This window comes from Mustela lutreola, chromosome 2 (assembly GCF_030435805.1).
Source record: "Mustela lutreola isolate mMusLut2 chromosome 2, mMusLut2.pri, whole genome shotgun sequence".
Taxonomy (NCBI): domain Eukaryota; kingdom Metazoa; phylum Chordata; class Mammalia; order Carnivora; family Mustelidae; genus Mustela; species Mustela lutreola.
Genome location: NC_081291.1, coordinates 147736965 through 147751020, shown reverse-complemented (window position 1 = coordinate 147751020; position 14056 = coordinate 147736965). Strand labels below are relative to the sequence as shown.

General features: G+C 36.6%; 2 protein-coding genes across 7 annotated transcripts in view; one reads left to right on the top strand and one right to left on the bottom strand.

The window, feature by feature from the left end:
• The window catches only part of MED12L (mediator complex subunit 12L), a 325613-nt gene that overhangs the window by 258831 nt on the left and 52726 nt on the right, over nucleotides 1-14056 (top strand). For 5 of the 6 annotated variants that reach the window (XM_059163744.1, XM_059163742.1, XM_059163748.1 and 2 more), the window contains 7 exons: nucleotides 1489-1620; nucleotides 4648-4875; nucleotides 5732-5873; nucleotides 7580-7700; nucleotides 8044-8145; nucleotides 8848-8961; nucleotides 12217-12416. In XM_059163744.1, the coding sequence (XP_059019727.1) occupies nucleotides 1489-1620; nucleotides 4648-4875; nucleotides 5732-5873; nucleotides 7580-7700; nucleotides 8044-8145; nucleotides 8848-8961; nucleotides 12217-12416 (1039 nt within the window). The remainder of the gene's footprint in view (nucleotides 1-1488; nucleotides 1621-4647; nucleotides 4876-5731; nucleotides 5874-7579; nucleotides 7701-8043; nucleotides 8146-8847; nucleotides 8962-12216; nucleotides 12417-14056) is intronic. The other variant, XM_059163745.1, reaches the window with a different exon arrangement.
• The window catches only part of P2RY12 (purinergic receptor P2Y12), a 42706-nt gene that overhangs the window by 18511 nt on the left and 10139 nt on the right, over nucleotides 1-14056 (bottom strand). The window lies entirely within an intron of this gene.

Here is a 14056-nt window from a genome sequence, read left to right as displayed (position 1 = left end):
TTAGTTTAGTATCACTTATTTTGACATGTTAAATGTATTATATAGTAAATATTCATAAAATTATATTTGATATTATATTTTTATTTTGTCATTCATACTAAAGGTAAATGTTATCCCCAAAGCTTATTTTGTGCTGATATGCATATACTGGATCTTAGTGTAAAACGTTTTTCTTACCTCTAATGAGTGAAAAAAAATCCAGGAAACCTTGGCTACTCTGGTATGGATATCTACCAAAATCTCAGTAAATATTTGTTTACTTTTATCACAATGTAATTCCTGCTTTTTAGAGTATGTCTGGAATTATTGTTAGTATATTTAACAGATTGAATTCTCTGCTTAATTTTAGGATACCTTGGCTGTAATTGATAGCTTTTGTCAGTGGTCTGGTGGCTTTGTCCACTGATACCAATTCACCAGGCTTGGGATGCAGCACTGTTATTTCTTTATTGTCTTGTCATTTCCACCTCTGGGATTTGTGATTGTAGTGTCTTTCTTGGCCTTGACCGTCTAGGCTCACTCTGGCTCCCCCCAGCCCCTGGAGAGAGCTGAAGATTGGGAGTCCGGAGACTTCAGCTCTTCTCTTGGATGATCTGTGAACTAACTCTTTGCCTGTGGGCAAGTTATTTCACCTGTGTGAGCCTCAGGTCCCTCTTTATAAAATGAGGAAGCTGAATCAGAGGATTTTGAAAGCCCTTTTCAGCTTTAATAATCTGAGTCATCGATGACACTATTGTGATATTGCTGAACCTTATAACAGAATACAAGATGGTAATAGTGGAATCAGACTTACAAAGAGGTGGATTGACCACCAGTGTTTACTTCTCTGTTATATGAAGCTTTGTGTTGAATGAATTGTGACCAAAGCGACCATCCTTCTGATATGGGGAAAAGGGCACAGAAAAGGAATAGTAATAGTACTTCTAGAGAATGTCACTAAAAAGGGGGAGGGGTTAATTTCTTACATAAAGGTAAAGTAAAATTGTGTGTAGTTTGGATAAATAAGGAGAATGTGACCTCACATCATGAATTCATCAGGTTTTTGCCAGAACCAGCTCATGGTACTGAAAATGAATTTCCCCAGATTTACTGATTTAGAGACTTGCTCTTTTCCAAAGGAGTGGAATTAAGAATCTTAGCAAATGACCTGAATTTATTAATCTTTTTAGTGAAGAAGATTCTCTGTTAACAGCTTTCGTCTAGTGTTCTAGTCATAGCATCTTTGATGAATTCCTCCATACATAACCTTCTGTATGGAGGAATTTCTTTCATTTCTTGGTGTTAATGATATTTCCCAAATTTTCAAAAGAATCATCTAGTATTTTAGTATCTTAATAGAAAAGTGACATTTTATGCAATTGTGGACTTTTGCTATTAGTATCAGAAACCTGATACTTTTTTCTTATATTTTCACTCCGACGAATTCAAACAATAAGATATATATTAGCAAAATATGTGTTTCATTTCATCATATATTCTTCCCCTCAGGTTATGTGGTGTGGTAAAGCATGTTGTGAACCCCTCAGAATGTTCCTCCCCCGAGAGATGCATCTTAGCCTACCTCTATGATCTCTATGTGTCATGTAGCCACCTCAGAAGCAAATTTGGAGACCTCTTCAGGTGGGTAGAAGAAAATCAACAGAAATAGGATTATGCCTGTATTTGGTAGTGACCCAACTGTACTGTTGTACTTTTTAATAATGAAAATCAATAATAATTGTATCTGCCAGAATTCTTGTTGAATTATCTTTCATTGTCACTTTCACCTCCTATTACCAATTTCTATGCATGTTTAGTTATGATTGTAATTCTGAGGTAAGCTTGAGAGGAAATATTCTGTATTTTGCACTTGGTAGTACCTCACTTGGAACATTATTTGCCTGCTGTTTGCATGCTTACTTTCTCAGTGCCTTTGCTTTTCTGTTTCCTCCACTGAACTATTTCAGATGGTGTCCCTTAGTGGGTGTCATTCTTTGCCATCTTAGCACTTGCTCCTAGCTCCGCAAGTAGACAGGTGCTAGAAAATACTTACTTAATGTTATTTTGAGGAAATTTTGATTATTAATTGTAGGCGGGGGTAAAAAGGGAATGATAATAGTGCCAAAGTAAATTTGTCATCTAGAAGAAAGTAAGGAAAGAACCATCAATTACAGTTCTTTGTAAATTCTGTGAGATTTGTGTTCCAGGTTTGTGTAGAATGTGACTGCTCATCTTTGCTTTTTTACCCCCACCATCTCTTGGTTGGGCTACTGCAGAGTCCTAACTCTAACTCATTTCTCAGCTCGCACCCTGACTCTCTTTAGCATACTGTCAGCATACCTATCGAAGTCATCCTTTTAAAACAAGAGTAATTCGAAGTTTTCTAGCAGCTTCTTATCTACACAGAATAGAATTCAAAGTCCTAACCTAGCCTTCAGGATCTGCAGAATCCAGCCTTCTCTTCTCCCTCTTCCCCACTGTGTACTCTATGCTAACCACGCAGACCTCTTTCCTGGTCTTCACACCTACTCTAAGCACACTCCTGTCTTGGGGCTTTGGCACTTGCTGCTCCCATTTATGTGATCCTTCTCTCTTAAATGTTCTTCCCCAAAGTGCATTCACGGCTCTGCCTCCCTGCCCATTTTGTTTTAAATAGCAGCCTCTTCCTCCTACCTTCTGTCATCCTCTGAACCTTAGCACTTGCTACCACTGGGTGAATTATATATGTATTTATGGTCTGGCTTCCTCCTAGAAGTAAGCTTTGTGAAAAGAGTAATTTTGATTTTCTTCCCTGCCGTATCCTGGTACCTTGAAGAGTGTTTGGCTCCTAATAGGCACTGCAAAAAACATGCTGAATGAAAACTCCACCCCCCTATGATATTTTTTATGGTATTGATAGGGGAAAAAATGGGAGAGTATGTCTTCCTGAAATGAGCTAGGTTTTCAAACAATTCCTTGTAGAACACTTGTGTGGGTCTTAGGAAACATCTTTCTGCAGAAATGATGTAATAAGAAAAATACTGTATACTCTTACTTTACAGACTGCTTTCATTTTCAGTTTCTGGTTTTCAGAGAGCTTTCTCATACAGGATTTGGTTCTTGAAACCAAGTAGTGAACTTCCCAAGGAAGCCCCAATAGCCTGTTTGACCCCTAGTGCTCCCGCCGGGTAGTGCAAGTGTGTTCAGGAAATGAATTCAAGTATTGCACCCTGGGTATGTGGAGGTTTAGGAGACCAACAATGAGCTGAGGGTCAGTGTGGTGTCACTTCACAGGGAGAGGCCCTGGTTCACATTTTCCTGATTAAACACCTGGAAGACCAGCACAGCTCTCAGGAAACGTTGAAATCAGGCATTTTTGTCAATCAGGATTAAGAATAATGGTCAAACCAAAGCTAGTGACTCAGAGAGATTTCTATTAGGATGCTAATAAGGTAGTTTTAATGATTAAATTAGAAGGAGCATCTCTAAATCTGTGTGAGTAGACTGTTGGGGGGCATATGTCTTGCCCTGAGTGTGCTGTGCTGTGTACAGGCACTGTGCTGGTTTCTTTAATCTCTTCATACTCCCAGGAAGTGGAAATGACTGTTCCTATCAACAACTGATTATTCCTCATCATAAGCTAATAAATGATGAAGCCTTGGTTACACACAAGTCATTTTGGCCTCAAAGCCTGTATTGCTTTTATTACTCTGATAATCAGGTTTTTCAGGAACATGCAATTTCAGAAAGAAAATGTCTCTCTGTTATTTTCTTAGTTCCATATATGTCTGTAACAGAGAGTGGTAAGAGTTTTAGAGTGACCTGGAAAGCAGCTAATGTTTTATTAAAGCATGGATGCTCATCTGGAAAGAGTGTAGTAAATGAAACAGGAAGCCTATAAATGAAGAGTAAGGAGACTTCACCACGAGCCACAGATATTAGAAAAATTATGCAATGCAGGCTGGAGGTCGCCAAGAGTGAACTCCAGAGATGTCTCTAGACTGAAAGAAAAGTGGGGGCTGAATCTTATAAAAATTGAGAGCATAAAGCAGAATTCTTTTGGTTTCTAGGACAGGTATGAATAGATTGGTAGAATAAAGTCATAAAAGAGGTAATGCTATACTATTTGCTGAAGTCCATTTCACTAAAATGACACTCAGCATATGGAGAGGTGGAGGGAACCTACAAAGAACCAAGTTTTTGTTTCATTTTTAGTGGGAAAGTGAAACAAATTAAGTCTATTACTAAGTGAGAATGAATGAAAAGTTGAGTAGAAAGGATGGTAAGGGTTAAGGCAGGGAAAAATGGGAGTTGTTTAAAAGTCCTGGAGAGTGAAATAAATGTTCATCCTTTTGAACAGATCATGCTCCAGATTGTAAACTTGTATCCTTTAGGGACAGCTGACACTTTTTATATAAGTTGTCTGTCCAGAAAGAGAGCTGAGGAGACTATAATTACTGTCATTTAGTGGGTGGCTTTAGTCCTGTCTGCTAGACCAGTATTTCCTAGACTGCTAGGAATTGGAATGAAGACCTCCTGATGTGATCCTGCTCTAGGAATATGTTATAATTGCTGCCATTCAATCTATCCTTGAATAGCTTTCTAGTTATTCTAGGGTTTTGTGTTTTTTGTTTGTTTGTTTGTGTGGTTTTTAAAATTTTTTTAACACTTTTCTCCTTGTAACCCCAGTAGTGCCTGTTCAAAAGTTAAACAAACCATATATAATAATGTGATGCCTGCGAATTCTAACTTGCGATGGGATCCAGACTTCATGATGGATTTTATTGAGAATCCTTCAGCTCGTAGCATCAATTACTCAATGCTCGGCAAGATCCTTAGTGACAATGCGGCCAATCGCTACAGCTTCGTCTGTAATACGCTCATGAATGTGTGTATGGGCCATCAGGATGCAGGAAGGTGAGCTGGGTTACCCTGGAATTCACATTTAACAACATAGTCATTGCCTTGGTGTTACTTTTAAACTAACTTCGTTATTAATTGCCTGGGGTGACATTTGGATGTTGTTTGCTTTTTGTTTCCCCCACTTATTCCTGAATCTATCTCTGTGTTATACTCTGATTTCCTTAGACTGACAGGCTATTCTGGCTGAATGCTCTGGCACGAGATACTTTGGATATAAATTTTAAGTTAACTATCCACTTAAAAAAGCATATAATAAAAATGCAAATGAAAAAGACCTATATCAGGGGCACCTGGGTGGCTCATTGGGTTTGGCCTCTGACTCTTGATTTCCCCTCGAGTCATCTCAGGGTAGTGGGATCGACCCCCACGTCAGGTCCCTGCTCAGTGAGGAGCCTGCTTGAGAATCTTTCTCTTCTCCTCTTTCTGACCCTCCCCCTGCTCCTGCTTTCTCTTGAAAGGAAGGAAGAAAGGGAGGGAGGAAGGAAGTCTCCTAAAAATAAATCTATTTTAAAACACTGTATTTTGGCCTACCTTCCTATTTAAAACACTGTGTCGTGTCTTTAATTTTTTTGATGCCCCTAAAAATGTAAATTTGTAAGTCTGCTTTGTTCTAAGAACAAAAATATGTTAATTGGCATCTGTACTGATTTTAGTCAACAACATTAAATATTAGAAAACGTTTGAAGCCACTTGCTTTTATTTTGGGTTCCAGGTAAAAGTGGGTATTTAATAAATCTTTGCATCTTAGAAATGAATGACTTTGATGGTAGTGAAACGTATGTGTTCATTAAGTATATCACTTGTGCCTGTTTCTTTCTTACTTTCTACGTGTTCTTTTTCCTCTTCCCAGGATTAATGACATTGCCAATTTCTCCTCCGAGCTGACTGCTTGCTGCACTGTTCTTAGTTCAGAATGGCTGGGAGTTCTGAAGGCTCTTTGTTGTTCTTCAAATCATGTGTGGGGGTTTAATGATGTACTTTGCACTGTAGATGTAAGTTTTCTTTTTCATTTAAAAACTCATCTGTGCAATTAAATATTTAGTTAGGAATTCTTTTTAATTGATTTAACCCTTACCTAAAACATAAATTATTTTTTCTTTCTCTGCCCAAAAGCACTAAACGAGAATGCAGTTGCCAACAATTATATAAATTAAGAAAAAAAAATCAAAATAAATACAATAGCTTAATCTACAGCAGAGATGCCAAGAGTTTCCCTCTTTGTTAGCTGAGATTTCTTATATAGTCTGTTCTCTTCAGAGTTGTTGGTTCACATTTTTACCAAGGTCCTTGGGCTCCTCATGGTACAAGACATAATCTACCTAAAGCAGTTTACATTTCGAAGAGAACCAGTTTGTTTTGTAATGATCAAGGTGTGTTCTAGGAATAATATGGCTTTCTCTGTGTTGCCTAAGATTGTCCAGGCCCAGATTCACTAGTGTGTTCAGTCTTTCTTAGTGATTGTGTCTGGAAGTTGATGAAGAGATATCCAGTATATATCACTGATTTCCTTTGCATGTCTGGTTGCATCTAAGATGTGTAATTTTTTTTTTTTTTTTAAATCTGTCATGAGCCTCTGTTTTTCCTATCACTTCTTGAAGTTATCATGTTATACCTGGGTGTGTCTTCTGTGTAGAAGACATTTATGTATTTTACAAACCACCTTCCACTTTCCAGTTAGAGGTTTACTTTCTAGTCCTGGTATCTTAGGACTAGGTAGATAATTGTACTCCATTCATAGTTATCCCTGAAAAGAACTCTAAAACATTAACAGGGCTTATTTTTCCATTAGAGGAACTTCTTTTTCCCTGAAAGATAGATAGATAGGTAGATAAATTCATATGTGTTCCCTGCTTTTCCAGACAGAAGAGATCTCAATTTTTATCTTTAACATAATTCCTTAACCTCTTGGTTGTTTTCTGTTAGACGTTATCTCTGCTTTTTTCCTTCATCTGCAGAATTGGGATTAATAATAGTTATGGGCCCCATGTTGGTGTGCTATTAAATGAGCTGGTTTTTGTAAATTACTAACCATAGTTATTGGTACAAGTTAATATGAAGGCTGCTATTAAGTTTGTTTTTGTTATTGTTTTCTTCCAAAGTCTTAAGGTCTGTATAGGTAGAGGTTTTGTTCTGAATGCATTATTTTTCCTTCTCTTCCTTTTTTCACAGTCTCTCTTTCTCCTCCTCTCTCTTTCACTCTTTCACGTTTAGGAGCCAGATGGAAATTTTGTTTGTTTTCCAAACTAATTATGTTATAGAATCATTCATAGTTATCCCTGAAAAGAACTCTAAAACATTAACAGGGCTTATTTTTCAATTAGAGGAACTTCTTTTTCCCTTGCTTCCTAATGATCTTACCCTTAAATGTCAAATGATGCGACATTCTGCTAAAATTTTTTTATTTATGCTATATCTATTAGGAATTTCTTGATTTTTGTTTTTGTTTTGTTCAGTCACATGTACTCTAGATAAAACTCAGTATCCCCTGATAGCATTGGGATATATGGAAACCTCATTGTCTTATAAAGTAGAAATAGTCCTTAGAGGATAACAAACCTACTCTGTTATCATTTCGCTCTATTGGGTCATTTTGTGACTTGAGATCTAACTGGTATTGCCTACATTCTCTTAGATATTAATCTTAGATAATACCTGAAGGGGTGTTAGGTATTAAAACATGTCAATGTTTTTCTTGAAGGTGAGTGACCTTTCATTCCATGATTCATTAGCTACTTTCATTGCTATTCTGATAGCACGACAGTGTTTCTCCCTGGAGGACGTCGTGCAGCACGTGGCACTTCCCTCTCTCCTAGCAGCAGGTACGGCACATCCGGAGTTGCCCTGATTATTTGATGGCTGTCTTGGGGTGGTTTCTGGATGGTAGAACTACTTTTGAAGGGTCCATGCATCGGGTGGTGGTGTGGTGTTGAGGTAAAGATTGTAGAACTGGCCGTGTTGTTCAATACAAAGTCAGGTGGATCCCTACGTAAAGGTGTTTTTTAAGGAGGCCCTCTGGTTTCCTGAAAAAGCATAGCTTACTGCCTTCCTTCTTACTATAAGGAGCATTTATATTTAAGTTATTCTGGAAAAGTTAGCTTAATAGAAAAGCTGAAGACATGTCCTTGAGTACATGAGAAAATATGCTTCTATAATCTCTCTTAGCTTGTGGAGATGCAGATGCTGAGCCTGGGGCAAGGATGACATGCCGACTCCTGCTTCATCTCTTCCGAGCTCCCCAGGCCTGCTTATTACCTCAAGCAACTGGTGAGCTGACAGCTGAAAAACCCCTGATGACATTTTCCTTTGGAGGTAGAGATGCTAAAATGAGCAAGTAGGCTGTCCATTCTGTCATTTCCTTCCTGATTTTGGTGAGCTTGCTGTGCAGGTGAGGAAGGAGTGCAGTAAAGCCATTGAATGGGCTGTCAGCACCTTCTATTTATGCAATATCAGGATGTATTGAGAAACTCAAATCAGGAGTCAATAAACAATAAAAATATTTTTGCTCTTAGGCCAAGCTATGCTGGTGGGTAGCTTGATCCTTTCACACCTACTATGTATGTTGGTTATGAACCACATCATAGCAGCTTAGGGCAATGATGATTCATTTACTCTTTACTAAGATAAAAGGAATAAGGAAGGATTCTGGGGGTGTTACTGAAGTGTGTTTCTAAAGATCATTTCCATATAGTGTATGTGTGTGTGAGAATCAGCGTATGTAGATGAAGGTTCTTATTTTTTTGATCCATTTCTCTAAGAAGCAAAGACATTGTTTTAATAATTAGAAAAGGTTAAGAAAGGAATACTGACAGTATTTCTTAGTGGATCCACAAAGCTTTGATTAAAGCTTGCTGATGGCATTTAAGGACCCCTAGTCTAACAGTGAAAGGCTCTGTCAGTTGTAAATGGTTAGAAGAGATTGTTAATGATGGTGATGCGACCATTAAAGGTCTGCTGTTTTTCTCATAGGCAAACCTTTCCCTGGAATAAGATCATCTTGTGATAGACACCTCTTAGCTGCTGCCCACAACAGCATTGAAGTGGGAGCCGTGTTTGCTGTCTTAAAGGCAATTATGATGCTTGGTAAGATTATCCTGACACTAAACTTGGTTAATAACCAGAAATAGAGGAAAAATCATTTGTATTCAGGTTCAACTCTTATTCATATTACTGGTAAAACATGGTTTAATTTGGTTTTATCCTGGCAAAATTAGTTGGCTTTCTTCAAGTCCAAGATCAGTTGGACTTGAGGTGTCTGCTCCTTACCTACAAATCTGGGGGAATTTAGATATTGTATTTTTTTTTTTCCCCAATGGCATTTTTACTACAGGATGTTTCATTTTGTTACAATATAGATTCTCAGACCTACAGGGTGGTTTTGTTTTTATTTGTTGGCATAAGTCACACTTTGTGATGGACACAGATGATGTAGTGATCTAACCAATGGTTTAAAGTTCATATTATATATTATAACAGCACAACACCAGAAAACTTGGGTTTTAATTCTTAGTGTTTTGCTTCTGTTGTGACCCTGACCCTGAACAGGTATATAAGCTTCTGCCTTAGGTTTTTCATGAATTAGGTCATAATTGCAATGATGTTGATATTATTGATAAATCAATATTAGTTAATTTAATCCATCATGTCCAAGATATCCTTTATACTCCTGTTAGTATATATATTCCTGGAGTAGTAGTACTGCATTTTCTGTTCATTGACAATATAATCCTTTAAGACATTTTTATTCTATAAATTTATTCTATAAATTGTTGAGTAGGAATTCTTGAGTCCAGACTGCCTACTTCCCACTATGGGAAACCTTTTTTGGCCTTGACTGAATAAATGTTCTGTCTTATGTTCTGAAGGAGCTCTCTTTGATTAGAAAAGAAGCTACTGAGAAGGTAGGAAATGTTTTAGAGGAATCTTCAAGAACATTGTACTTCATACTCCTGTTTGAATATTATTTGTTGACAATGAAGGATAATAAGATTTTCATTAAAAAAATTACTAAAAGTTCACTTTAACAAAAGAGTTATATATAGACACATACATATTTACATATGGTTTCTAGGTTTTGCAGTAGTGTAAGGGTAAAGGTTGGAGAAAACGTATGTATACATTCATTATATATAGAAATGCCAATGAATTTATAGTAAAAAAGAAAGGTAGAACCACGTGGATGGTCATAGCCTCTGTTCTGAGCTTAGGAGCTTGTATTATTATATAACTAACATTAAATGCTCATTTCAGTAAGTAAAATTTCTCCTTTCTGATGATGTTTGAAAAGAAAATGTTTGGTCAATCTACTTAATAAGTAAGTGTAGGGACCATAAAGTCCAGGACTTGCCTTTTTTTTTTTTTTTTTTTTTTTTTAACTGTGGTATCTCTAATTCCCATCGGATAAACTAGACAGTAGATTTTGAAATAGTAGCTTTTCAACAAACAAATGTTGAAAGTGTGACTACAGAAGGGGATACAGACATTGACTGGCAGAAAACAAAATGAGTGCTATCTAGGCGCTTAACCCTTCCTTTGGAGGATTGGTCCAGTTCCAATTAAAATTTGCCAGGCTCTTTAAAGAGTCATAGAACTGTATTTTAATATCCATGTGTAATAACCAGTTCATTTATCTTTGGTTGGCTTTCCTTGGCCTTTTTAATTCACCTCAGTTCTTGGTAGATAGAGAAGCCTTCAAGTCTGAGATGTCAGAATCAGGTCATTTGGATGTCTGCAGAGCCTTGGACTAGGTAATTGTTGAACACTCTTTTCTATTTGTTCTATTATTTGTGCAGTTCCAGAAGGGTCTGGCACAGTCTCCTTTACCTTCTCTGTCGTCCTACCATCTAAACTAAATGAGAACCTCAATGAGGATTTCTTAGGCGGAGGTGTTTATTTCTCTGATTTTGTTTTTATATAAGTTTTGATTTCTCTACCTCACCCTGTTCTTACCAATGTTTTCTCAAGTCCTGTCTCCCAGGATCTATTTTGAATTTGGGTGACAAAATTGTTCTATAGAAATTGGTTTTTAATTTATGTAGTAGTTTTAACTTAAGGTGTAGAAATAGTTGTTTATATCCCCAGAGGTGGGGAGAAAGTATGCTAAATTTTGGTACATATCTTTCAGCCCCCAAGGGGCTCTGTTGAATTAAATAAACTCTTATGGGTGAAGTGAAATTGTTACTTTTTTCTCTTGTGTATTTTAATGAGGAGTATATGATAATATAGAATAAGATACTGATGACCTGAAAAGTATTATATATTCCTCCCCTCCTCTTGCAATTTTATGAATAAATATTCACTAAGCCATTCTGATTTTTCAAGTTTTCCAGCAGAGTCAAAACTTTTTATGGTTGACCTGTGGGTTTTAAAAGGCTTTTGCACTGATCTAGGCTTGGTTTTACTCATAGTGGGCAGTAAGGGGCCTCGTTTAAACTCATTTGCTGGTTCCAAGAAACTTTCTTGTTCAAGGCTTATAACCCTGTAGGTGGACAGGCAAAAGTTTAGAGGCTCTGTTGTCATTTGGCAGTCTTTATTATCAAATTATATTCTCTCACTTTTAAAATATGATAGTGATTTGTCTTTCACAGCTGGAGAGGGTTTCTTATTTACAGCTATTCCGACATTCTGCTCCCAAGAACTTGATTGTGAAGGAAATCCTTTCCTTAGTTTAATTTGACTCAGTATATTAGAGGTTGATCTGGTGAGGTTTTCTAATTTGGATGTTTACAGAGAGGAGAGTGAGAGACTTGGGTTATTCAAAGAATGCCCTAATGTTTTAGGGCTTCCTTAGTATGCATTGCCCTTTTCCATTCCCAGGGAAATAAATCTCTCTTGTCAAGAAGTTGATAGTAAGGTGGGCTAAGGCAAAAGTTTTCTGTTGACCTATGGATAGAAAATAAGTCATTGTAAGAGAAGAAATGGAAAAGGGACATCTAGAAGGGTGAGTAACCCATTTTTTCCTTGTCTATAAGTGAAATGAATTTGAATATTGAATACATTTGTGCTTGAAATATTGGTGAAATCAATGTTCTCTGATTATTAAGTATGACTCGTAATGGCCTTTCCAAGTTCAGTGAATACATACTTAATTCTGTAAACAAAATAAGGAATAAGTCTTGAATATGCTTTTTTCCCCCATGTCCAGTGAAACTTCTTTGGGTTCTCTTGATTATCCTCTTGATCCATTCTCTCTTGCTGAACAACAGGCTATGCCATAATGATGCCATTCACATATTTTAACTCCTTGAAGTCTTGCTTCATTTACTTCTCAAGGCTTTACTTCACTTACGGCAATATTTTGAACTTCTGTGATTTTGCTTTTGTGGTTCTATTATTTAGGAGATGCCAAAATTGGCAATAACAATGTCAGCTCTTTAAAGAATGATGACTTCACCATGAGGGGTTTACGACGTGATGGGAATACTGATGATATCTGGACTGCCTCACAAAATCCAAAATCCTGTGGGAAAAGCATTTCCATAGAAACTGCCAATTTAAGAGAATATGCCAGATATGTACTGAGGACTATCTGTCAACAGGTATTTTTCAGATTTAATTTGCCTTTAACTTTGACTATATAATTGTTATGAGAGAAATGTTCTCTGTTGTAGGAAACTTGCACATCAGGGTTCCTTTTCTTCTTGCTAACTTTATTTGAAAATAAATTGGAATTTGTTGAAAAGTTGCAATAATAAGAGCTATAGTGTATATGCCCTTTATGCAGATTCACCAATTTTTTATATTTTGCCACATTGCTTTATGATTCTATTTGTGAGTGAATATGGATGCATATACTTTTTAATTTTTTGCTGACGCTTTTGAGAGTAGATGGTATACATTATGAATTTTTACTTTTTAATACCTTAGTGTTCACTTTTTAACATAACCAAATGCAGTTATCAAAAATCAAGAAATTTAGCCTTGGTACTCTAATTTTTTTCTCACCTGCAGCTACATTCATTTTTTTCAGTTGTCCCAATAATGTTGGTTTTGTCTGAGATTTCCTATAGATTAGCTTCAGGCTATGCAATCTTAGCCAAGATGCTACGGAAGTAATACTATGTTCTTCTAGGGTAGTCACACCTGAAGTCACATATCCATTCTCACCTCCCTGGCGGTGATCATTTTGATGAAATTATTTGATGAAAGTGTATGGTTTCAAGGTTTTGCTGCTCTATCATTATCATTTTTACCCCTTGTAATCAGTAAACAGCCTTTGGATAGACATTTTGAGACAATGCAGATGTCCTGCTCCTCATCAAATGTCACCACCCATAGAGCATTCATTTTGATTCTTGTCCAAACTAGTCTTTGTATGAGAGTTGCAAAATGGTGACTGTTTCTTCCCCTCTATAGTTAGTAATTTGAATTGCATTCTCAGGAGAGCCTATCACTATTAATATTTTTTACCTTATTCTTATTTAGTTATCCATGTGGATTATAGTATACAGTCCTTAGTTATTTTCATGTTCAGATTGTCCCAGATTTGTCCAGTGTGAACCTTTTCATTATAGCTTTTAAGTTTTGACATGTCTTTCTCTCTCTCTCTCTCTCTCTCTCTCTCTCTTTTTTTTTTTTAAACCACAAGTATTTTTAATTCCTGGCCCACCTTGTGCTTTCCCTATTCCAAACCTGGAATTAGTCATTCCTCCAAGGAACTCTGGTTCTAGTTAATAGAGGATGGTATTTAGAAACCAAGATATGGGCCCTGTGGTGCTCATTACTGTGCCGATGGGGTTTCATTGCCTCTAAGACTTTTCATCATATAGAGGTAGTTAAAAATACATCCATATACATAAGTTTGTGTGTATATTCATGAGTTTATACTGATTCATCCACTTCTATTAACATCACTTAGTTCTTCTTTGCATTCCCCTAATAATTTCATATTAATATTGTCATCCACAGTAAGAACCCTGGCTCCCAGTAACATCAGCCATTTACTCATTTATTTAATACTGTACTACACCTGAAATAGTTTTCAGAATTGCTGACCTATATACCACTAGGGAAAATATGGAAAGGAGTTGAAGATTTGTTTATAATTCTTTTTTCCCTAATGACTTCTAGTATTGTATTAAAAAATCTTTTTGAACTTTCTCCTTCAGTATGGATGTTATTCATGGAAATAGAATTGATTTTATTAGTTTTTATTTGCATTCAGTTGAGATTCCCTTTT